The sequence below is a fragment of the Lucilia sericata genome, unplaced genomic scaffold (genome assembly GCF_015586225.1).
Source record: "Lucilia sericata isolate MDLA Ls3-8-SP2 unplaced genomic scaffold, ASM1558622v1 Contig000066F_arrow, whole genome shotgun sequence".
NCBI classification, from domain to species: Eukaryota; Metazoa; Arthropoda; class Insecta; order Diptera; family Calliphoridae; genus Lucilia; species Lucilia sericata.
Genome location: NW_023994100.1, coordinates 45,260 through 72,626, shown reverse-complemented (window position 1 = coordinate 72,626; position 27,367 = coordinate 45,260). Strand labels below are relative to the sequence as shown.

At 30.1% G+C, this 27,367-nt stretch overlaps 1 protein-coding gene across 3 annotated transcripts in view; it reads left to right on the top strand.

Annotated features, from left to right (window-relative positions):
* The window catches only part of LOC119616296 (zinc finger protein 608), a 426,494-nt gene that overhangs the window by 378,964 nt on the left and 20,163 nt on the right, over positions 1-27,367 (top strand). For all 3 annotated transcript variants that reach the window (XM_037972641.1, XM_037972639.1, XM_037972640.1), the window contains one exon: positions 7,524-8,563. In XM_037972641.1, the coding sequence (XP_037828569.1) occupies positions 7,524-8,563 (1,040 nt within the window). The remainder of the gene's footprint in view (positions 1-7,523; positions 8,564-27,367) is intronic.

The window sequence follows — 27,367 nt, the reverse complement described above, 5'->3', positions numbered from 1 at the left end:
TGACTTTTGAGCTCCAAAGTTTACGCATTAGGATTTCCCGATTTATACAGTACTTTTTGCTTATAGTCCATTCCGCTTAAAGGCCAAAAACGGATGCAACGGATTTCGTGTATGTGTAAATAGGTTATAACAATAAAGAATTAGGACATATTTTCTACAATATTACAAAAAAAAGAGTTTTTCGCGAAATTGGCAGAATTCAAATCAAAGGTACAGCGAAACTATACTCCAGAAATCGATCTATACTTCAGAAATCGATCACCACCATCATCCCATGGCTAATTATGATATTTAGGAGCAGCCTGGAAACAGGATATATTCCTAAAATATGGAGGGAGGTTACGGTGGTATTTATCCCCAAAGCGGGAAAAATAAACCATAGCACCGCCAAAGACTATAGGCCGATCAGTCTGTCATCGTTTTTATTGAAAACATTGGAAGGATTGGTCGACATCCATGTCAGGAACATCATCTCTCCTGATAATTTCTGTAGGGCACAACACGCATACCTGAAAGGGAGGTCGGTGGAGACAGCCTTACATGACGTTATCGGAACTATAGAGAAGGCACTTGACATAAAAGAATATGTTATGGCACCTTTCTTAGACATTGAGGGTGCGTTTAACAACGTGAACATATCCGCAATAGTCGATGCACTGGGTACCTACGTGTTGATCAGCGGATAAAAAATTGGACAGAAAACATGCTTGGTAAGACAAGGAAAGTTGTGACAAAGGGCACACCACAAGGTGGTGTCATCTCTTCACTCCTGTGGAATCTTGTCGTAAATAAAATCCTTTTCAGACTCAGTAGGAATGGCTTCAAAGTAGCCGCATATGCTGACGAAGTTATGCTTCTTATTCAAGGGAAATTTCTTCCCACAATAAGTGAACTCATGGAATCAGCCCTCAGCGTTCTACTATAACGGCCAAGGAAAACGGTCTGGGTGTCAACCCGGGTTAAGTCTATGGACGACCCTTCGGTTGCGAATTCATCAGATATTTCATTTCCCCGGATGCCCTCATGTCCTGGAACCCATATCAACTCAACATGATGTTGTGTCAGTTATGCCAATAATTGAATACAAGTAAGAAGACATTTCTACTTAATAACATTGGAGTTAAGAGCCTTGATTGATGCAAGTGTGTCCAAGTATACATATATGTATAGTTGAATTTTCGAGATTTAGTTCCCGGATTCTTCTCGCGGCATATATCTCTGCCTGATGGCATATATCTCTGCCTGATGGCATATATCTCTGCCGTGCAGGTGTCAGGTAGTCGAAGAGACAGTAGAATATTTAGTTTCTGTCTTTGAGCCATCAGTATTGAGATTGCGTCGTCCCTTAGGACAGTATTCGCGGCCCAATCATCCCTTGTCGGTATTGTGGTCTTGAATGTCCTATTAAAATTCAATATTTAGAATAGTACCATCCAAACGCGGAGGTCTGAATTTTGGAATTTTGTATCTCCTGGTGAAAAGAACCAGTTCAGTTTTGGCCGGGTTGACACCCAGACCGTTTTCCTTGGCCGTTATAGTAGAACGCTGAGGGCTGATTCCATGAGTTCACTTATTGTGGGAAGAAATTTCCCTTGAATAAGAAGCATAACGTCGTCAGCATATGCGGCTACTTTGAAGCCATTCCTACTGAGTCTGAAAAGGATTTTATTTACGACAAGATTCCACAGGAGTGAAGAGATGACACCACCTTGTGGTGTGCCCCTTGTCACAACTTTCCTTGTCTTGCCAAGCATGTTTACTGTCCAATTTTTTATCCGCTGATCAACACGTAGGTACCCAGTGCATCGACTATTGCGGATATGTTCACGTTGTTAAACGCACCCTCAATGTCTAAGAAAGGTGCCATAACATATTCTTTTATGTCAAGTGCCTTCTCTATAGTTCCGATAACGTCATGTAAGGCTGTCTCCACCGACCTCCCTTTCAGGTATGCGTGTTGTGCCCTACAGAAATTATCAGGAGAGATGATGTTCCTGACATGGATGTCGACCAATCCTTCCAATGTTTTCAATAAAAACGATGACAGACTGATCGGCCTATAGTCTTTGGCGGTGCTATGGTTTATTTTTCCCGCTTTGGGGATAAATACCACCGTAACCTCCCTCCATATTTTAGGAATATATCCTGTTTCCAGGCTGCTCCTAAATATCATAATTAGCCATGGGATGATGGTGGTGATCGATTTCTGAAGTATAGATCGATTTCTGGAGTATAGTTTCGCTGTACCTTTGATTTGAATTCTGCCAATTTCGCGAAAAACTCTTTTTTTTTGTAATATTGTAGAAAATATGTCCTAATTCTTTATTGTTATACATTTTAAACAAAATATTTACAGGATCTTATTTCTCAGATAATATAAAATATGTCATTGAAGTTATATATAGTAGTTTTCGCTTATAGTCGACAACTACAGTTGCACAATTTTTGTGGACTATAAGCGAATTTGGACTATAACCGAATTTCTTTTTAAGCCACTTTATGGACTATAACTGAATACCGATATAGTACACATTTTGGACTATATACAAAGTATGTACTTTCTTCAATTAAACCACGTTTTGAAACAAAATAAAAGCTTATTGTAATAAAAATCGAAAAAAAAACTTAAAGTATGAGATCCATTTTAAGGCCCGTATTCAGAAAGAAGAATGTAAAAAAGAAGAATGTACAAAAATTGTATATGAAAAACAATAACAAAAAAATTAAATACAAAATTTAAAAAATTGTTTTCTTTTTTTTTCTTTTCTTTCTGAATTCGGGCATAAGTATTTGGATGACTAAATCAAACACAAGATAGATATCAATTTCTATATGAAATATAAATTGCGAATTGTTGAACATTTTTAAAAGAATTATGTAATCTTAGATTGTTTCTTTTTTAAAGAATTTACAATAAATGATTCGATTTTTTTTTGCTTTGTTTAAAAAAAGTATTACAAAAAACAGGTTGGACTATATGAAATACTTTTTCTATATAATATTAGTTATGCATGCAAAGAAAATTTGGCCTTTAAACGAAAATGAACTATAGGCGAAGTGGACTTAAGAACAAATAATTTGTATGAAATTCGAAAAAACGTGCAATAGGGTTGTAAATGCGTAAACTTTGGAGCTCAAAAGTCAAATTTTGCAATGTTTGGAAATTCTCATTGACACATATCGAAATATTATATGTTTGTTGGCCGTATTTACTAAAATTACAGGAATTTATAGTATATGGTCCGATATTTAAAATAGCAACAAATATACTGAATATAAATGATTTAAATTTTTTTATTTTTAAAATTATATAGAGTATTAGAGTATTGAACTTAGAGGTTATATTGAACCCAAGTGCTTTAAAGGGTTATTTTTTTTTTTTTTTGTTATTTTAAATTTCGGACCATATACTATAAATTGCTGTAATTTTAGTACAAAACAAGTTGTGACAGTCACTCCCTAAGATTAAAGATATGTTTGTGACATTTCCAAAAATATAAAAATTATTCTTTTGCCACGCCTAGAAATATCGCCCTTTTAGTTTTTTCATAACGTTGTCATTTTAAGTCCGATCGTAACCTATCAGTGTTTATGGCTTGACTGTAGCTACATTTCAACCTTAAACGATTTTTTATTTAGACGTAATATTCTATACCCGACTTCTGATATCTCGGATCCTTCCTCAAAATTTGAAATTGTGGCTATACAAGAATAAAGAGCATTTAATAAAATTAAATATTGGCTTTTGAAATGCTCACTTTTATGCATAATAAACAGCTATTTTATAGATATTTAAAAATGTTCAAATATTCATTATCAACCGTTCTCACAACAAACAATTAATTTGCAAGGAAAAACAGTCGAAACCTTTTTTTGGAAATGAATTATAAAGCAGAAATCCTTTTTTTCAGTTACAAACTATTTCAGATCCTATCAAAAAAGAAGAAAGTTAATAATGTCCTACAGCACTATTGAGGTTTAGCTATGTCCGTACGACTGAAATACGCCTAGAAATACCGCCCTGTTTGTTTTTTATATATAACGTCGCCATTTTAAGTCCGATCGTATCATATAATATATCAATATTTATGGCTTGACTGTAGCTATATTTTACTCTTAAACAATTTTTTTAATTCGACGTCATATTCTATGCGCGACTTCTGATATCTCGGATCCTTCCCCAAAATCTAAAATTGTGGCAATACTGGAACAAAGTATATTTAATTATATGAGCTATTAGCTTGTAAAATGCTCACTTTTATGCATAAACAGCTATTTTACAGGTATTTAAAAATACCTGTACTGTTCTAACTACTAACAATTACACAGTGATACAGCATAAAAATGCAGGGGTTCTCATATACCAATTCCATTTCGTTATAGTCGATAGAGTAGGAATATATTTTTAATTTTTCCCGATCACTTCGTTTAGTTCCTTTTTAAGAGCAAAAGATGTGAAAAAGAGATATTTTGGAAGTTTTAACTTTAAAAAATGTATGTTTGGTAGTTTGAAACCGATTTTCAAATTGGATATTTTGTTTTAAAGATACAAGTGTTGTCTTTCAACCCAAAAAAATAAATCCAAAATTTATGATTAATGTCTTGGTTACGGCTATTTAAGTAAAAAAACTCACACTTTTTTCACAATTTTTAATTTTCATACTGCTCTACGTTGGCCATGAAGCAGTAACTTTAGCTTTTATTACATTTGAAAAAAGGCACATTAAGTTGGGTTTCCAATGATGGTCAATTTATAATAATTGATGAAAAACGTTATGAGTTGTGCTAAGTTTTATAAAAATATTGCATATTTCTTCCATACAAAAAGGTTCATGTTTCTGGTTTTCTTTGTAACAAGTTTGAAAAATGTTTATAAACATTTTTATACAAAAATTAATTTGTATGGAGAAAACCAAAAATTCGAGGAACATGCTATTAGAAAAATTGGCATAAATCATCCAGTTTTTTCATAGATTTTTAGAAATCTTCCTTTATGTGATTCTTCAGGAAAGTAATAAAAGATGAACTCACTGCCTCATGGCCAAAGTAGAGCATGATGAAAATGAAAATTTTTTAAAGAAGTGTGAGTTTTTTACTTAAACGACCTTAACTCAGACATTTGACCATAAATTTTGGATTTCTTTTTTTGGATTAAAAGGCAACACTTGTATCATTAAAAAAAATATCGGATTTGAAAATCGGATGAAAACTACTAAACTTATGATTTTTCAAATTTAAAACTTCAAAAATGGCTCTTTTTGGCATCTTTTGCTCTTAAAAAGTAAGTTAACGAAGTGATAGGGGAAAACTAAAAATATATTCGTATTCTATGGACTATAACGAAATAGAATTGGTATATGAGAACCCTGCATTTTATTTTTCTTCACTTGGTCGAAAACTATTTTTTCAAATTAATTTACAAAAATTTTATTCTGCCCCCTATCTTAACACAAGAAAGATAATTTTATTCAACATTTAATTTTATTAATTAATAACAAAATCACGTAGGTACATAAAAACTAAACAGTTTATTTTATAAAAATTGATGAAAATTAAAGAGTTATGCTTTATAAAAATATTTCATGTTTTTACCATACAATTACTTGCATATTTCTTGGTTTTTTTAACAATTTTCAAAAATGTTTATACTAATTTTTATAAAATGTAATAATAATAATAATTTATTTAATGATAGATTAACTTCTTCTTAAATAGTTTTATATTTTAAAAGAAGTTCTTGAAATAAAAACTAATAAAAAAATATTAGTCGGGAATGGCCGACCATATGATGCCAGTTATGAGTATATCTAAAATGTGATATCTTTTTTAATAAAGCATTTATATTGAAATTTGTCCATTACTCTTTAATCAATTTATTGATGAAAACTGATTTTCTGAAAGAGCCTATATATGGGAGCTAGGATCAATTATAGACCGATCCTATCAAAATTTGGTGGATGGATTTCTGTTCATATAGGAGTTAGAGATGCAGAATTTCATCATAATGGTAGTGTTTAAGAGGGAAATAACGACAAGCCACAATTAAGAGCTCCGATTTAATCCATTTTCAAACAACTTCGTCCTTTGGTAAAATGAAATATTTAAGCCTATTTTCATCAAATTATCTGGAAAATTACGACTTGTAGTTTGATTACAAGGTTTACATGGACGGACAGTCGAACGGACATAGCTAAACCACTATATTGCTGTAGGTTATATGTAGTTAACTTTCTTCTATTTTGAAAGGAAGTAGGATCTGAAATGGTTGGTAACTGGAAAAATAAAAAGGATTTCTGTGTTATATACCTAGTTCATTTAAAAAAAAATTTCGATTGTTTTTCCTGGCAAATAAATACTTGAACATTTTTAAATATCTATAAAATAGGTGTTTATGCATAAAAGTGAGCATTTTAAATGCTAATAGTTCATATAATTCCATGTACTTTATTCCAGTTAGGCCACAATTTTAGATTTTGGGGAAGGATCCGAGATATCAGAAGTCGTGCATAGAATATAACCTCGAATTAAAAAATTTTCTAAGAGTGAAATATAGCTACAGTCAAGCCATAAATATTGATATATGACGTATATATATATAGTTTTCCCGTAATCAGGAGAAAATTACAGAAGTTTTGAGACCCATTTTGAGAAAATCGAAGACATTTTATTTTTCAAAAATTATACTGAAGTCAGGATTTTCAATTGCTGGTATGGAACTGAGGACCATCTAAAAAAATTATTTTTTATTTTTCCATTCCAAAAAAAATATTTTTTTTGATAGGTATTCCTACATGAAATTCTTAAAAATGCTGTTCCTCGGGACACTCTAATGTACATTAGGGATATAACTATTGACATTTGTTGTATACATGAAAGTTGGCATAGCATAATCGAATAGAGCATTAAAAATGTGAGAAACTACGTTATTACTTTTTTTGCGGTTGTTAAAAAAGTTCACGCACAAAATGTCTGTCCGTCTGTTTTTTAAAACTAGTTTTTTGAAGGCTCCGTACAACTCGGGAATCCAAATCTTAAATAATTCAATTAGATATGCTTTTAAGAATTTAGCTGTTTAAAACCAGTAAAATCGATCCATAAGAATCATAGATATGGTCAAAACAAATATGATCAACAAATTTTTTTTGTGAACTTCTTAATTAAGGGATCTAAAATAGTATATTTGCGTAAACATCAGTCAGTGATGAGTCGCGATGTGACAAAAGTATACTTTACGGAAAAAATACCCATATATAAATATTTAAACTAATAAAAATAAAAACTTAAAAAAATTGTTTATATTAGAAATTGGGGTTGGTGCGTGATGTTTTTGATTCCAAATAACCTAAAAAAAATATTTTCATTACTTATACAAGATTGGCAATCACGTGGAAGTATGCGAAAATTTTCGTCAAATTAGTTTTACTTGTATATATTGTCTCTTGACCATAATATATTTTACTGTGAAAATATAAATACAAACACAACAGTTCCAATGAATAAAAATTTTTATATTTTAATTATAGATACTACATATTTTCCGATCAGCAACGTCGCCAAAACAGTTCTTCCCAAAGTGCTGTTAATCAGCAGGTACAAAATCCTCCTCCTCAATCTGTAAATCCGCAAAGTAAAGATGATACAACATCTTCACAACAACAGCATAATACAGCACAGAATCAACAACAGATAAAAATTAAGTCAAGTACATCTCTTAATGTAAGTAAGTCTGCAAATTCTGTAAATACTTCTAAAGAATCACCAAAGCATAAACAAGAAGAAGAATTGAAAGTTATAAAACAAGAAGGTCAAAAACCAACAATGGAAACTCAAGGTCCTCCTCCTCCACCAACATCGCAATATTTTTTACATCCATCTTATATAACTTCAACTCCTTTCGGATTTGATCCAAGTCATCCTATGTACAGAAATGTTCTGATGCCAACATCGTCACCATACAATACACCACCATATCACTTACCAATGCCTCGATATCATGCTCCAGAAGATCTTTCAAGAAATACTGGAACAAAAGCGCTAGACGCACTTCATCATGCGGCAAGTCAGTACTACACTACTCACAAAATTCACGAACTTAGCGAAAGAGCTTTAAAATCACCGAATAACTCTAATTCGGGTAATGTGTCTGGTACAATTAAAATAAGCGGCTCTAGTCCGAATATTGGCACTTCTCAACATTCAAATATAAGTTCAAATGTTATTGGTCACCACTCTGTACAAAATCAGTCTACTAATGTCACACAGCTGCCGCACAATTTAGCGTCACAAAATATTGGAATTTCTAACAAGCAAGATGTAACAGGCCAAAAATCACACGGAAATGGCCCGAATATAACAGGAACCCCTCTTAATGACCCCCAAAAAACACAAACAGGAGTTAACTCCTCTGCGGCCCCTAGTTGCGGAAGTGGAAACGGAAGTGGTAGCAACGTCAGTAGTGGTAGTACATCAGATTCACGAAGTCCTCCACCTCAAAGACACGTACACACACATCACCATACACATGTTGGTCTAGGCTATCCCATGTATCCTGCGCCGTACGGAGGTAAGGGTCTTAATAAAGCTTCATAGAAACAAATTATTTAAAAGCAATTGCCATATTAATTACCAATTTCATCAACACAATTCATTTATTTTTAAATAATTTTTATTTGAAAAGTCACAAACAACACTATTTTGAAATATCTTGTTGCAATAACCGACTACTTAATTTTCATTTAATTTTTAACAAAAACTTGCATTTAAATTGATGTAGAAGTAATCAACTTATTCATTAATAAAGGAAAAATAAAAATTATTTAAAGGAAATTTTATATATTATTCATAAATAGTATTTATATGTATATCGGCACCTTATCTTCAAAAAGTGCTAACTCAATTTAAAATCAAAGTGTTTTTTTTACGGCAAGGCATTATCCACGTCTGCTATAAACTTAAAACCATAAAAGTAATTTTTGCGCTATTAACAAAAAAATTTTGTTAATATGCTATCTCAAAGTTTAATTTTAATAGAAGAAAAAAGTGTTCACTTTCATACAAATTTTACAAAATTTTTTAAAACATCAAATTTATGTTAAATTCATATTGTATGTATACACTAGGGTGGGTCGAAAATAGGCTTTTCTCTCGGATCAACTTCTAATAGTGAAATTATGTTGTATTTTAACGTCAAATGGAAGACTGTAAAATATTATTCAATTATTTTGAGGTTAAGAGCCCGCGCATCGCCGCCAAAGTTTGTAAATGCGTTTATATGGGAAAAAATTGCACTTTTTGGAGTTTTTTTTTTCAAAAAATAAGGCTTTAAGTATTAATTATTACACCATTTTATAGCAAAATCGTAATGTATACAAAATTGTCTTTCCAAAAAAATAGAAAAATTCAAAATTGGTTAAAAAAGTTTTGAGTTATTAAAATTTCGCCCGAGAATTTTATGATTCTGAAGACACATAAAAGTAAATATAAGAAAACTTTTTTTAGTTTTGAAAAATTTTCCAAAAAAGTAGTATGTTTATCTTTATAAGATTCATAAATGTGCTAGTACGAATTTTTGTTAAAATTGGATAACCCTTACTCAGTTTAGTCTGTGGTCAAAAAAAGGCCATTATTTTAACAGCACCTTCAAAACTCCATTTTAAAATTTTGTTAAATGGATTTTAAAAAATTAAAGGATATATATAAGAATTAAACACAAAAATAATGAGCTCAATACCTCTCACAGTTTTACCGTACTTGCGACGTGAAGTTGAAGAATTTCGAGAAAAAGGCAATTTTTTTAAGTAAAATTTTGAAAAATTAAAGGATATATATAAGAATTAAACACAAAAAGAATGAGCTCAATACCTCTCACAGTTTTACCGAGTTTTTTTACTTGCGATGTGAAGTTGAAAGTTTTCGAGAAAAAGTCAATTTTTGTAAGTAAAAATGATATTATTATAATTATAATGAAGTAAATTGCGATTATTATTTCCGAGTCCATGGAATGTTATTTCTGATAAAATTCCCGAAATTAAAAATCATTAACCTTCTAAAAACAGACAGAAAAATTTTCTATATTCACTTTTATGTGTCTTCAAATCACAAAATTCTCGCGCGAAATTTTAATAACTCAAAACTTTTTTAACCAATTTTGAGTTTCTATCTTTTTGGAAAGACAATACATTACGTTTTTGCTATAAAATGGTGCAATAATTATTGCTTAAAGCCTCATTTTGTGAAAAAACTCCAAAGAGAGCCATTTTCTCCCTTATAAACGCATTTACAAACTTTGGCAGCGATGCGCGGGCTCTTACCCTCAAAAAAATTGAATATATTTTACAGTCTTTCATTTGACGTTAAAATACAACATAATTTCACTATTAGAAGTTTAATTATCGAATAATTGGCAAGGATGTACTAATGTACATTTTTGTGGTATGAAAAAAATAAGTTCCGTTATTCCACATTAAAAATAACGGTATTTAAATTTTATATTCAAACGAAATAATTATAAGACCAAACGTAAGATATTGTTAAAATCTTTGAAAAAACTTAGTTTTTTGGAAAACTTTATGGGTTTTTGTACTTATTGTTATGAAATAGATTGTATAGTTGTATCTGATGTAATTTTTACTTCTCTAGGTCAGATCTATTATAAATAAGGTTATTGTTATTCCGATAAGTGATCTAAGGGGTCAATTTGAAGCGAATTGATGTAGAATGTTGTGTTTGAAGTTTTTCTACAAATCTGAACTAAAATATTTGGTATCAAACTTAATTTGAATATCATATTAGATGGTCTTTAATATCAAAAAGTTGGGAGATTCAGCGCCCACTTTTAGAAAAATAAAAAATTTTTTCAAGAAATTCCTAAAAAAAGCTAGCGAAAGCTTGTTTTAGGAATAATTTGTCATTATCAAGCAAGGATTTTTATGCACTGTAAAATGGGAAAATAAGCACTAAAAATTTGGAAAATATGTACCAAAAAGATATTTCCCTGTGAACTTTATTTGTTATCACTAATTTTTCTTTAAGTACATTTTTATAGATATTTATAACTTAAGTTTTGGACAACAAATATATAGGTTCTTGATGTACTCTAATACCAACAGAATCACGATATCGAGAATTACAATAATTATAAAGCCTAAGGAACACTTTTAAATAATAAACATACATATAGGCACTTTCGTGTCAAGTGACCCAACTCAAAAAATCGATTTGGATGAAATTTGCACCAATGTTAGTACAATTGGATAGTAGCTACACACATCGGTAAAGAACTGCTGGAGGTAGAGGAGGTAAAGTTGGACATTTTGGTCATACAGAGTGTAACTTTTCACCTATTGGTCCTAGCAAAAATTGCCCAAAGGAGTTTAGATTAGATAGATATCACAGTGAGACAAAATAAGCGAACATTGAAATACCTGGGAAGTGATATTATTTTTCTGTAAGGTGGATCCGAGTAGAACAAGAGTATGTTTTTGAAATTTGCCAAACACCTCCAAAATCTTGAGTTACGGGTAAAAATCCGGGTTTTCGTACCTTTAAGCAGTTATAAGTCAGTAACATAGTTGAATCTCAACCGATTTAAAGTTTCATCAGAAATCATATATTTGATTTTAGTTTTGCACCGTTTTCCAAGTTTGAAGATGTTTTTTGAAATTATTTTGTATAGGAAACGTACAATATATAAATGTAATAGAAAACTATGTCTCGTCATGAGTAAAACACAACTTTTTTAATAATCCGTTAGCTATTGACGACGTTGTTGATATTTTTCTTAATAGAAAATAGTTCAAAAACTGATTTTCTGAAGGATTCTTTATATGGAGGGTAGGGTTAAATATGGTATTTCAAAAAACACAATGAAAAATTATAATATATGCTAAATATGCCATAAAAATGTTAGAAATATGCAAAATATATGCAATTTAAAAATATACAATTTATGCATTTATAACAAAATATACAACAACAAATCGATGCCATTTTGTTGCAAATTCTTTGATTCGAAAAGAAAACTAGTTAACAGTTATTTTGAGTTACTGACTACAAACAGGATTTTTTTCTTAAAAATCCAATTAATGAAATGATATTCCAGAAATAAAATGGTAAAAACGGATAAAGAAATTTCTAACAAATTTCTTTAAAATCTTTTCATATATGTACTGTACGATGACAAATATAATACATTATAAATATTAAAGAACAATAAATATAACACTCTGCTATGATTTTTTTAATTTTTTCAATATTTTACCCCGTACGGTAATGTCAACAGTTTTATTTATAAAAATTATATCTTCATCGTATTTTTTTAATAAAAATATGATTAAATACAAGTTAATAGTCTCTTTATTAAAAAGAAGTACAATAAGCAGTAAATTTTTCCAAAAAAAACTTATTTTTTTACGACTTTAACAACGGATATAAAATTTAAGTACCTAATTTTTTCATACCTCAAAAATGTACATTAGTACAACAAATATCCTTGCGAAATTATTCGATAATTGCCCCAATAATTCCCGACTTATGACAAAAATAATTTCGGTCTTATAAATATTTCGGGATGTGCATTAACAAGATGAACACAAAACTGATAAAAAATAAGAAAATGAATGTACAGTTTTTAAGATATGAACATTAGAGCGGGTTGGTCTCTAAGAGAAAAAAAGTTGAGTCGGTCACCTCCTATGATAAAATATTTGTTAATAATATTTCCAAAAATATAAAAAATATTATTTTGTCACACCTATAAAAACCGCCTTTTTTCTTTTATATGCCCTCCACCACCATGAGTGGTGATAGAGGGTATATATAACTTTGTCATTCCGTGTTCAACACCAAGAAATATACATTTGAGACCCAACAAAATATATATATTCTTGGTCCTTATGAAATTCTGAGTCGATTTAGCTATGTTCGTCCGTCCTTCCGTCTGTCTGTGTAAAACACGCTCACGTAAAAAGGAAGTGAAATAAATTATTGAAATTTGGCCAGAATATTCCCTATTATCCTTGGCAGTATTGGTATTGAAAATGAGCAAAATCGGTTCACATCAAGGAAAAATATGAATCAAAATTTAAAACAACCCCAAAAAATAAGCATTTTTTACACATTCTGATGTAATTTTCACAAAAACTATGCAAATATATCATCGTACATTTTTTTTACACGAGAGCTTTTAATTTTGTTCTCTGCTGCTTTACCAATACAAATGAATGTGTTACAATATGTGTATGGGCAACACTGCTTTATATACATTAATGTTACTGCGGAATTTTTTAGGATCGGACCATAATTGGTCATAGCTCACATACAAGGTCCTCTTACAAAAATCTCTTAAACGCACATTACTCATTACCAAGTAAAGCTATTGATACAAAATTTTGCACAAATATTAGTTTTGTATACAAAAATTATATTTTAAGTTTTTTTACGATCGGTTCATAATATGGGTGCGATCGTCCCATATAAGTTTCCCTTATGAAAATTACTTAAACACACATTACTTATTACTAAATTACGATATAGATAAAAAATTTGACTGAAATATAGCTTATAGATACAGAAATGTTACTTAAAGATTTTTTTAGGATCGGTCCATAATTGGTCATATCTTGCCCCGAAATTTTGAATTTCCTTAAATCTTTCACACAAATTATTAATTACCGCTAAATCATATCTGAGGGCGCTTTAAAAATATAAAAGAAAATGGCGTTTGTAATGTTCAATAAATCTTACAATTGTAACAGATTTAAGCTGTTTAAATCTTTTGGTTTTTCTATGTAAGACATGAGAAAACTTATTTCTACAAATATTTGATCAATTAAAGAAGTATTAATATAAAAGTAGCTGGTGGAGGGTTTTTAAGATTCGGCTCGGTCGAATATAGCACTCTAACTTGCTATATATTATGTTGCCATTTTAAGTCCGATTGTAACATATAATATATCAGGGTTCATGGCTTGACTGTAGCTATGTACATTTCACCCATAGACGATTTTTTAATTAGACGTCATATTATATGCGCGACTTCTGATATATCGGATTCTTTTCCAAAATATGTAATTATGGCTATAGAAATATATAAATAAAGAGCATTTAATTATATGAAATATATGCTTTCAAAATGCTCACGTTTATACATAATATTTAAAAAGATAGATATTTAGAAATTTTCAAATATTCATTTGCAACCGTTCTCACAACAAACAATTAATTTGCCTGAAAAAACATTCGAAAACTATTTTTGTACCCTCCACCACCATCAGTGGTAATAGAGGGTATATATAAGTTTGTCGTTCCGTTTGTAACACTGAAAAATATTCATCTGAAATTAACAAAGTATATACACTCCAGCTCACTTAAATAGGTTCACTGTTTTGTTTACATTCAAATTAATTTTTTACAAAAAATAATGGACTAATTGGTTATATTAAAATTTTAATTAATACCATGATGTTTTATATATCACTATATAGACAATTATTAGTGCCATACTTAATAACCGATTTTTAATATTTTTTTTTTTTTTTTAAATACTACGTTTTTGAACATTATTTTTTTTTGGCTCATTTGAATAGGTTCGTCATCTTTATTGACAAAAACAACAACAAATTGCAATTTTCATAAAACTTTTTTATTTTTATAAACATTTTTACAAGGTTTTAGAAAAGATTTACTAAGGAACATATCCGCCGTTACTTGATATAACTCCGAAAATTCGAGGTGATAAAGAGTTACAAAGATTATTAAGTAATGGCAAGGAAATTTCGGTTCAAGCCTCTTTAGTTCCTTCAATTTAGGCTTCTTTTGTTTCATACTGTTTGCCTGACCTATACACATTACGAGAAGGAATATCCGAAACCTTTTCAATAATAAATAGGTGAGAAGATTATGGAGGCCACTCCAAAATTTTTACCCTTTTACAGCCCTGGCGGTATGGATATTTTTGAAATATCCACGGCAATAGTTAAAAGATATCCGAAAATGTGAAAAAAGCTGTTTCCAGTATGGCATTACAATTATTACAATTCGTACTATATGAAAGAAATTTAAGCTCACATGTTTCATAATACGAAATTGCCCCCCACTACATCCAACATCCTAAACAGCTCTACTCAAGTAGAGCTCTTCCTTTCAAAAATCATAAAAATAAGATTTATATATATCTGGACCTTCTAAATTAAACATTTTTTCATCCGAAAAAACAAGATGTTGATATAGCTTTTTATAACCATGTGTTCACGTGCAAACTGAAGAGGATTTCTCTTTACGAGTGGCAATTGAAGTGGCTTTTATTAATTTTTTAATATCTCTAAAGCCTTGGCCCTTCTTACAATTCGTTTTACTGTAGCTAGGCTTGCTGTAACACCCAATTTTTCCCTAATTTTTGCTACAGAATCACTTGACTTGGAGGCAAATTTTATGAAATCTCTTCTGTCCGCTTTTGTTTTGACTCTATATGTAGTTCCATTTATGTTTTTTAATATTCAAATTGTGTTTTTATAAAATTGAAAATAACATTCTGAATTTGCCCAATTTTTTTTTTGCCAAATTCCTGTGATTTTAGACAGTTTCCAAAAACGGTTGGATTTTGTAATTTTATTCTATAGTTAATGGCTTACCGCAACCTATTTGTTAAAAAAATATATTGTCTATATTCACAGCCACTAGAATATAAATGGATTTAACTCACTGCCAGCAGCAAACTGATTTTATTTTGATTGAACCTAATCAAGTGAGCCAAAAAAATATAGCTAAAAAAAGTAGTATGTTAGAAAAAAATTATTAAAAATCCGCTATTAGGTATTGCGCTAATTTTTGTATCAGTAGTGATACCTAAGACATCATGTTATGATTTAAAATTTTAATATTACTAATTAGTCCATTATTTTTTGCAAAAAATTAATTTGAATGTAAACAAAACAGTGAACATATTTAAGTGAGCGGGATTGTATATTCTTGGTTCTTATGAAATTCTGAATCGCTTTATATGTGTCCGTCTGTCTGTCTGTATAAAACAACGTGAGCGTGTTTTATACAGACAAACTTAATGAAATTCACTCAAAATATTCATTGTTATCCCAAACAATTTTGTATTGAAATTCCGCAAGATCGGTAATAGGTTCAGAGTAATGAGACAACCACGAAAAAATTTAGCTTTTCACATATTTTTTACAAAAACTTCTGCAGATAAATTGATGAATTTTCTCAGACATATAATTCTTAATGTAGGTATCAACTTTGTTAAAAATCGGTCCACAATTTCATATACCTCAAATACAAATGTATGTACATTAGACCGACTCACAAAAAATGGTGCTTGAGTTACCCCCTCTAAATATTCGTGGTTATGTAATATAATTAACGTGACCAGACATCCCGCCAAAAGGTTGATCCCGACTTAGATTTCAATTCCGCTTTTAACAGGTCAATCGTCCTTAATTTTGTTGTAATCAATTTGGGATTTATTATTTAAAAGTTTAAAAATTAAACTTTAAATTAAGAAATTTTATTACAAAATAGAATGTCTGTTCATTAACAAAAATTTGCTAAAAATTATCAGACATTAAGTCCCGAGCTACTGGAAAATTTAATTTACTTAAAGTGACTGTGTATCTGATCCATCAGAACACACTAATATTTAACAATCAGGAGAAAAAAGTAGTTCCTTTTTGATTTGTTTTATTTTTTAACTAATATTTCAGAGATTTTATCGAATTTTTCTTATCCATACATATGAAAAATGCTGTATAAAAAGTTTAATTTATACTGATTTTTTAATAACACAGGCCAACAAAAAATTGTAAAAGTCGAAATGAAGGATTGCTACTTAAAATTTGAATCTGGCATTAGAATTTCTTATCATATCAGGTTTTTATACCCATCATCAAAAGTATATATGTATATTCTGGGTCTTTATTAAATTCTAAGACGATCTAGCCATGTCTGTCCGTCTGTCTGTTGAAAGCACGAACGGAAAGAGCTAGAGAGTTGAAATTTTCCACAAATATTTCTTATAGGTAAGGTTTGTTGGTATTGAAAATGGGGAATATCGGTCAACGTTTTTGCATAGCCCCCATACAATTGGACCCCCCAGAAACAGCTTTAACAGCCATAACTGTTATAACAATAAATAACATTTTATGAGAATCGGTCCATAAATGACCCTACCCCTCATATATGGTCCCCTCCAAAAAATTACTTTAACGCCCATTACTCGCTTAAAAATACGAGTCTAGTGCAGAAATTCAATATAAGTAAGTTACTTATGAGTTAAAATCTCTCTACCAAATTTTATGAAGATCGGTCCACAACTGACTGTACCCCCCATATAAGGCCCCTTCAGAAAATGACATTAACGCTCCATACTGGCTTAAAAATACGAGTACAGCGACATATACGTAAGTTTCTTACGAGCACAAATCTCTCTACCTAATTTTATGAGAATCGGTCCATACTTGACCCTACCCCCCATATAAGGCCCCCTTCAGAAAATGACTTGAACGCACATTACGGGCTTAAAAATGCGAGTATAGCTTTGAAAGTAAGTTTCTTACAAGCCAAAATCTCTCTACCGAATTTTATAATTGATGTGTATATGTTCATGGTTAAAAAGTTGGGAAAAAATATTTTGTTTTTAAAAATTAATATTCTGTTAATCCGAAAGGGATGTGTCCATAATTGACTTAAGCCTTATCTCAATGTCATGTCATGAGGTAGTCAAAAGTAGTCAATGGATGGTAATCTCGAAATGTGATCTTGGGAGTCAGTCACATTACTAGCTCTTTTACTAGTTACTTTCAAGTGTCCCCAAGTAGATAGTCCAATGGACAGGTACTGCAGTAGGGTTAAATAATCGGTACGTCAAAGTTTAACTCTAAAAATATTTTTAATTTTAAAATCCGACTTTTTCGAAATTTATTGTTACACATAAATGACTCTGAAAGAATAAAATTTGTTATATGAAGGAAAAATTAATTTTTCCCTGATTTCTGCTAAAAATTTTTGTTTTAATCTCATCTTTAATAAATTCACTTTTACAAATTGTAAATATTTCTTATTTAAATTTCATAACTTTTACTATTTTTTAATTTACTTCAAAAATTTCTATTTTAAAATTCAGACAACAAAATTTTTCGCGAGAACTTCCTTAAACAACTTCTTAAAGTCAACTAAAACAAAATCAAATAACTTAACCCATTAGATCCCGACCATCTTAAAATCAATAAATTTAAATTTATGGAATGTATTCTTCACTGACACTACTGTCATACACTTCCCATTCACCAAAAGTGTTGTCTGGTAGATCCTCCAGTAATTAACAGTATTTATCCATTCCTTTTTTACCAATTTCTTGGCAATATTTGGAAATACAGATAATTAAGATATATGAAAAAAAAGGCATGGGTAGTCCCATTGTACCCAAGCGAGTACATCAATATTTAAGCTTATAAAAATTAACTTAAAAACTAATTCTTAATTATTTTTTAAAAAAAATCCTAATGGGCTGATATGTTTAATTTATTTTTCTGTAAAATTCTAATCCATTCAACTCAAAATGAATGAGTTTGACATCAAATTGCAATGAAAGGGGCGAAAAATCGAAAAATTGAAAAACTCTGTTGACAAGAAATTATTTAAAATTTACCGTTATGTTTTTATGACTTTATAATTCGGTACATTTACTCTTTAGATCCTAAAGTAATGTTCCAAAAATCAAATTTTACAAAAAACTTAGTAATATGGATAATCTAGCATTATAAGAGCGGTTGTTTTTTTGTACCCAAGCGAGTACAGTGGGAACGAATGGGTTAAAAAGTGATGAAATAGAATAGCTGTTCATTGTCTTTGCGCTCAGACAAAACTGATCATGTTTTTTCTTTTTCTCTTCACATTCAATTCTTAAGTTTTTTCAAGTGTCTCCTCTCTCTTTTACTGGGGGGACAGTAAAGTGACGACTGTCCACTCTCTTGCTTACTTGGTGTACAGCAAACTGGCGGCTGTCTTCGCTCTAGATTACGAAGAGTACATTCGTGACGAATGACCAAAAACTTTCAAATAGGGTACAACTAGATGGTTAAACTTTAGTGAAAAGTGATAATAGTGTCTCCAATAGATGTGCAAAATATCTACATTCTGAAGTACAATGGAAAAAAACAATTTTTAAGTGTCCCCTCACTCGTTTACCTAGGGTACAGTAAAGTGACGATTGTCTTCGCTCTCGTTTACTAAGAGTACGTTGGTAATGAATAACCCATTACATAGAAATTAGGGTCAACCATATGGATACACATTAGTGTATATGACTGTCTTTTACGTATGCATTGACTCTTTGTCGAACTGCTGGGTTTATTAGAGAATACTTCTTACCATATTTTTAGGAATTTTTTGGGACGTTTTTTAAAAAAATATAAAAAGATAAATTTCAAAAAATTGTATTTATCCAGAATTACAATCTTATGGATCAGAGTATATCATTCTCATTAATATTTTTCCGACATCTATTCATCAAGATTTATTAAAAACCTATTTAAGGAATTTTCAATATTTTTATACCCTACACCACTTTAGTGGGGAGCGTATATTGGGTTTGTGCTGATGTTTGTAACATACAAAAATATTCGTCCTATACCCACCTTAAAGTATACCAATCGGCTTAGAATCGTTTTCTGAGTCAATTAAGCTATGTCCGTCTGTCCGCCCGTCTGTCCGTCTGGCAGGCTGTCCATGTAAACCTTGTGCGCAAGGTAATTGGATGAAATTTGGCACACACTCATTTTTCTGCCCAAGGACGAAGCCTATTGAAAATGGTTAAAATCGGTCCATTATTTCACCTAGCCCCCATACACTTTGCCAAATTTCATAGAGATCGGGCCTAATTTGACCCTTGAATGTCCAAAATTAACTTATAAACACAAATATCGCGATGAAATTCAGCAAAATAAAAAATTATGTAAATATAAATATAATTACAAAATTGTATCGGACTTGGTCCATATTTGCCCCTAGCCCCCCTGTAAAGCCTCATTCAGAAAATTAGTTTTTCATCCATAAATTACTTAAATGTATCGGAACAAGGTAATAGAAGATAAATGCTTTATTATGAAAAAAATCACATTTAATATTCATAACTGGTGTAGGGTATCATATGGTCGGTCACGCCCTACTATACTTTCTTACTTGTTTATTTATATATTTATTTCCTGTGCAACAACGTTTTTGTGACAAATTTTTTTATAAAAAATAACAAAAACTATAAATATTCAATTATATTCTTCCATAAAAGAGCATCTTCGGAAAATCACCCAGAAGCTGAAATTAATATCGATATATGTGTATGTATGTACGTATGTATATAAGGGGACACGATTTTTCATGTTCAATTCAATATTTTACCCAGCTTCAAAAACACTTTGTTTTGTTTTATAATGGTTCCCAAAAAATTTCTAGTCTATTGGTGGCTGTTCGTGAGCTGGACCGGTTTCAAAAAAGTCCTTTTTACTGTATTTTATTTAACAAAATATACAATATGTGGTATCATTTGAAAGGGCTTTTAAAGCCAAGTGGTGTGCAAAATTATGCGTTCATTTTATTTATATTAATGAAAAACCTAAAAATTTTAAATTTTTTGGAATATGACAATTATTAACAGACGGTTATTTATGATTAATACATCATTGAACCCGGCAACAACAGAATAGGGTATTCAGTTTTAAATGCACGGGAACTTTTTTTTACTTAAAAATTAATTTCGGGATTTTTATTTTTTTTTTTTTATTTTCAAATGTTTGTATAAACAACAAAATAGAAGTAGTTTATTTTGTTTTTATTTTTTTCCCCTTACAACTGCATTTTGAATTGGAAAACAACCAGCCAAGTGTAGAAAGGAATGTAAGAAAAAAATAAACTCACTGTTATTGTTGGTGTTTTGTCAAAACTTTAATGTTTTGTGAAAGATGCGTTTTGAATTCTTATAGAGTTTAAAATAATTCTTTCATAAAACATTTCTAGTTTTCCTAAAATATAGGGAAAGGTTTCCTGATGAGCTGGTTTAGCAACCGGCGAAATGCGCATAGGAACTAGTTTCCCCACCATCAATACATTACAGTAAATTTATTTAAAAATTGGGGTTGAAAGCACGATAAAAAAACTCTTTAACTTATTTGAAAAAAAGTTAAATTTTATTAAAAACTGTTTATTTATTAGTTTAAAATGTGGAATAATGAAAATAAAAGACTTTTAATTTCAAAGAAATTAATTTGTTATTTTAATTAAATATTCCTGTTTTTTTATTTTTTGACTCTATTATGTATGTTTGTTTTGATTGTTTTTTTTCGTTGAGAACATAAACTTATGACTTGCTGCAAAGACATGTTCACAATCACTGTTACTACACTTTAGTAGGTACAATATACAAATTGATTGTGAATTGAACAATAGTTTTTAGTACGGGGATCCACTGTGTTGAAAATCGAAATCGGTCTACAATTTCTTATAACACATACATAGGTAGTTAAAAAGTTATTTTGTTTTATGCAAAAAAATAAATCAAAACAGTCCAAACAAAACAGGATTTTAATATACAATCTCTCAGTTGCAGTTCAACGTCAGAAAATTGTATTTGTATATGAAAAATATTAAATACTTAGTTAAGGAAGAATGAAATAATGAAGTAATGTTGTGGATGGAACAGAGAATCAAAAAACTGAACATCGCCGGTTCGATTCTCAGTCGATTTAAATTGTTTTTGTCATTAATAATTAAATTTAAAAAAACAAATTAAATGGTTATACAATTTAGCATTCTTGTAATTTCTCTACCTTCTACGTACATAAATTTTCCAAAGCTATGTCCGTATGTCCATTCATACTTCTGTTCGTCTTTCTATGTAAAACACGTTCAAATTAATGAACTCTACCCAAAATTTTAATTATATACTTATCTAGTTTAGTATTGATAACGAAAAATTCGGTGCAATAATAAAATTTTAAAATTTCTGAAAACATCGAAAAAAATCATGATTTTATTTTTTTTCATACTCATAGTTTTTGGTACAAGGATCCGTACAAAATTATATAAGTTTTATAATTCATCATTGTTGCCATTCATTTTTCAAACACATTTGTTAAATTTGGTACGTTCTGTAACAGTCTGTTAAATGGTAGTTCTGCTTTTAATGGCTTATTGTATGTTGTATATATTACAAACCACGTTGGGTCTTACCCCCTATCTAAAAAAAGAGTCATTCCAAAGACATTTCGACCACTTTAAACTTTCGAACCTTTCGATTTAGTTATAACTCGAAACATTTATTCTATTAAATACGTATAACGTATAAATTGGATCCATAATTTATACGGTTTATACTTTATGGGTCTCTAAACATCGGCATGTCGGATATTTTTGTGAAAAGTTGTAAATATTGACGACTGAATAACAAGGACCAAAAAATGGAAAATGTCCTTAATTTATACGGTTCATACTTTATGGGTCTCTAAACATCGGTACGTCGGATATTTTTGTGAAAAGTTATAAATATTGCCGACTGAATATCTTTGGAACCCGTTATCCGATTTTAATAATTTCGTCCGACAGGACCTTGCCTACTTATTATTAACATTTAATAAAATTAACATGACATCTTGGCACAAGGACCAAAAAATGGAAAATGTCCATTTTCCTTGAATATCTTAAAAAATTGGATCTCAATGGGTTTGGGAGTTATTGCAGTTTTTATTTAGCTACATTTATATTTGTCATAAAAAAAATTAGTGTTTTTTACCAGAGTAAAAAATAACAAAGTCAACAAAATCGAACTTTTTACGTGTCTTTTAAATAAAAATAGCTAATTCCATAAAGCAGTTCCAACACAAACCAATAATACCATTTTTCGGTTCAAATTGGAAATTCGTTAAAAACGCAGTGAAATATTTCGGATTGAATTCAACTTCTGTTTGTTATTTTTACATACTTATGAATTCAAAATATTACACAATTCACAATCGGTGCCGTAACGTTGTATGTCGTAAGTTTTCGCTATTTTTTTTTTTTTTTTTTTTTTTTTTTTTGTTAAAAAAATTTGTTTGCGAAATATTAATGACATATGATGATACAACAATACGATACCGATAGTGAATTAGATAAATGCAATGTGCTTTCTTTTAAAAAATATAGTTGTTGATGTTTTAAAGTGCTTGTCATGATGTTTTTGAGGACCTTAATGCATTCAAAGTTTCATATATATATATATATGTTTTATGTATCATGATTCATGATGTAAGAACAAATATTGTTAAAAGTAAAAAAACACTTAACCAAAAATCACAAATTTATTTCAAAATATTTCACCAAATTTTTAACGAATTTCCAATTGTTATTTAAAAACGTTATGTGTTAGCACTATATTGTAAATAGAAATCAAACTTGTTTACCTTAAATTAAAGTTATAAGGATAAAACAAAAAAAGTACATAGGAATAAGCTATTTTTATTTCAAAGGCATTTTCAGAGTTGTCTAGTGTAATCATTCATTTATAACTCACGTTCATGTATGTATATCATTGTTGCTCATAATCGCGATTCCCTATCACGCGAGATAGGGCAAGAAATTTCTGCTGACGTTGCGTTGACTCACCTACACTATAAGCTTACTTGTGTATTTTCTTATTTGAGCATGTGTTAGTTGATTATCTCTCAACTTGCAAAACAAAATCAACTCAGTTGCTGATCAGCATTTGTCGAAGTAAGATCTGTACGCAACTTTTTTAAAATCCACACAGAAATACAACAACAAAATTTTGAGAAAGCCGAATTTATGTAGGTGAATGAGAGAGCACAGCTGATAGTTTTTTATATATGAACTTTAATGGACGCTGTCTGTCAAAATCCATAATATAAATTTGGCAGTTAGAATGTACTTTTTAGTTTGCAGTCATTTTATTAGTACAGTTTTATTTTGAGTTAAATTTTGTTCTCTGCTGCTTTACCAATACAAATTAATGTGTAACTGTATGTGTATGGGCAACACTGATGTATATGGAAAATTAAATATTTGTTGTGTTATATTCTATTTATGTGCGAAAAGAAAATAATTTTTTCGCTTTATTTATTCTTGTACTAGCTGCGAGTACCCGGCGTTGCCCGGGTTTCTTCGAAAATTAAAGATATTATTTTTCTATCTGTAATGACTATACTTTTTTTAAATATATGTCAAAATTTAGCTTATAACAATAAAATAGTTATTATATAAATTTAATAATTGAAAATGAGCTTAAATAAGGAAATTTTGGATAATTTGTAGAAAAATTTAAGAAACTTATTTTGAGAAATTATACTGCATTTCAATCACTGGTATCGAACTAAGGACACTTTCAAATTATTTGTTTTATTTTTCCCATTTGCAGTAGATTTAAAGAACTGTTCAGTTTAAACTTGGTCACACTGTTTTTTGAATTGTAAATTTCAAGCGATTTTCATACTATTTGAAAAAGTACATCAATTGAAAAAAACTCTGAAACGATTATGAAAAATACTGCACAAAATCATGAAAAATTTGGGCGCATTGAAAGATTTCATATTCCTTTAAAAATAACAAAATTTCGTTTTTTTCTGTCCTAGGAAAATATGAATCTTTGAATCTTAACAGAGAAAACAAAACAACTTTTAATTTGACAAACAATTTTGAGTTGTTCATTAAAGAATAAACCACTGTTTTTGTCTCGTCATTGTTTCTCAAAAATACATCCATTTATACAAAAAGTGTGTTTAAAAATATTATTTTTATTCATTAGCTTTTATGCATCCACACTAAAGTTTTGGCTGGATTTAGTCACCACTTATTAAATCCGAAGAAATAAAGGTTAAAGGTCAAATATCGTTTGATATACAAAAAGATACCAAAATAATTTTACTTATTAAAGTATCCACATCTTCCTCTAATTAATATTTAATTTAAAAAGCTTGGAAGAAATACTGCGCTACATACAGAAAAAGTTGTCCAGAATTTTTGGTGGATAATTTTCTAACGCTTGTATTTATAAAAAAAAAATCTTATTTTGCTTTTAATGCCCACAATAGTTAAAGCACACTTTAGCCTTAAAAATCATTAATAAAATTGTGATATTCATAAATAAATAATAAACCTATGACCAAAATCTCAAAATTTGACCCCCTCTAACTCCCGCAGTTCTTGATCCATAGAGCTGAAAATTTGTGTCTGGTCTACTATTCAATAGTCCTAATTTGGTGCAAATTTCATCCAAATCGATTTTTTGAGTTGGATCACTTAATACGAAATTGCCCATATGTATATTGGAAATTCTCACGAATTTGAAGGTCATTATTTATTATATTATATTTCTTTATTATATTCAAAAATCCTTCCCTTCAATTTGATGCATATATTGATATGAGGATAGGAACTTTTATTAAATATTTATACCCTTAACACTTTGATGTCTGTTAAAAAGGAAAAAGAATCAGAAAGTAAAAACTGGGTACACAGTTTTTGTACCCATCATCAAAAAAATGTCATTCCGTTTATAACACTTTGAAATATTGGTTTTAAACCTATAAAAGATATATATATTCTGGATCCTTATTAAGTTCTAGGACAATCTAGCCATGTCCGTCCGTCTGCCCAACTGTCCGTTTGTTTGTTGTAGACACGATAGGGCCCAAACGAAAGAAGCTAGAGAGCTGAAATTTTACACTAGTTGGCGATATGGGTCCACGACTTCACCTAGCCCTCATATAAGCTCCCCTTCAGAAAATTACTAAAACGCAGATAACTGGCTTAAAAAAGCTCGTATAGCTATGAGATTCTATACAAACAAGTATTATAGCAACCAAAATAGTTTTGTAGAATTTTATGGTGATCGGTCGATTATTGACCCTATCCTCCATATAAAAATCAAATCAGAAAATGAATTTAATGTCCCAAACTCGATTAAAAATACCAGTATAGCGAGTAATTCGACACGAATAAGACTGATGGAAAGCTAAATCACTCTGTCGAACTTTATGAGGATCGGTCCCTAACTGACCCTACCTCCCAAATAAGGTACCCCACAGAAAATGACTATAACGCTCATAACTCCTTTCAAAATGCCAGTATAGCAACGAAATTCTACATTAACAAGTTTTATGGAAACTAGAATCTCCCCGCTTAATTTTATAAGGATCGGACTATAATTGACCCTACCCTCCATATAAGGCCCCTCTTCAGAAAATGTCTTTAACGCTCATAACTTGCTACAAAATGCCAGTATAGCAACGAATTCGACATATATCTGATTTATAGATAATAAAATCTTTCTCTCAAATTATATGAGGATCGGCCAATAACACTGTTTGACACTCAAAAACACTCATTACGCGATATAATACTTTTTATAGACCTAGATGAGTAGATCATTTTACCATTTTTAGAATCTTCAATATACCCTAAAAATCGGAAGATATTGGAAAAAACCGCTTTTGTTGACTAGACAGACCAAAAAATTATATATTTCAAAATTTTCTTAACCGATTTAATATTTTTCAACTGTTTTGAAGAGTTTCCTTTATCCTTTTTAAAAGGTGTACACACTTTTATATTTTTTAAGGAAATGTGTAAAATATTTAGATCTAAATACAATTTTTTATATTTTTTTAATTTTTTTTACTATTCAAGATCATTTTTGACCCACACTTTATTTAAAAACATATTTTTTAAATATTTTTTATTTTAGCCCATATTTTTATGAATAAAATAAGATATGAAACGTTGAGATCTGATAAAAACTGGTCTGTCTGTTTTGGTCTGTCTAGTCAACAAAAAGCGTTTTTTTCCAATATCTTCCGATTTTTAGGGTATATTGAAGATTCTAAAAATGGTACTGTAATCTACTCTACTAGACCTACCAACTTCACTAGGTCTCGCGATGAGTGTATTGATTTTTTGTAATTTTGTCACACCGTGTAATTGATCCTACCCCCCATACAAAGTCCCCTTTAAAAAATTACTAAAACGCACATAACTTGCTTCAAACTGCCACTATAGCAACAAAATTCAATATAAACAAGTTTTATCGGAACTAAAATCTCTGTATCAAATTTTATAATTATCGGTCTATTTATGACCCTACACCCCATGTAAGACCCTCCCAGAAAATGAAGTTAACGCTCATAACTTGCTACAAAATTCCAGTATAGCAGAGAAAATTGAGATATCATTTTTTTTTTTTTTTTTTTTTTCATTTTACTTATTATTTATTGAATCTTTCTTACATAGAAATTTACAATAAGTATTGAAATCTTAACCTAAACTATAACTAACGTCGTTATTGCCACTGCAATTTCAACAAAAGTTCTCGATAATT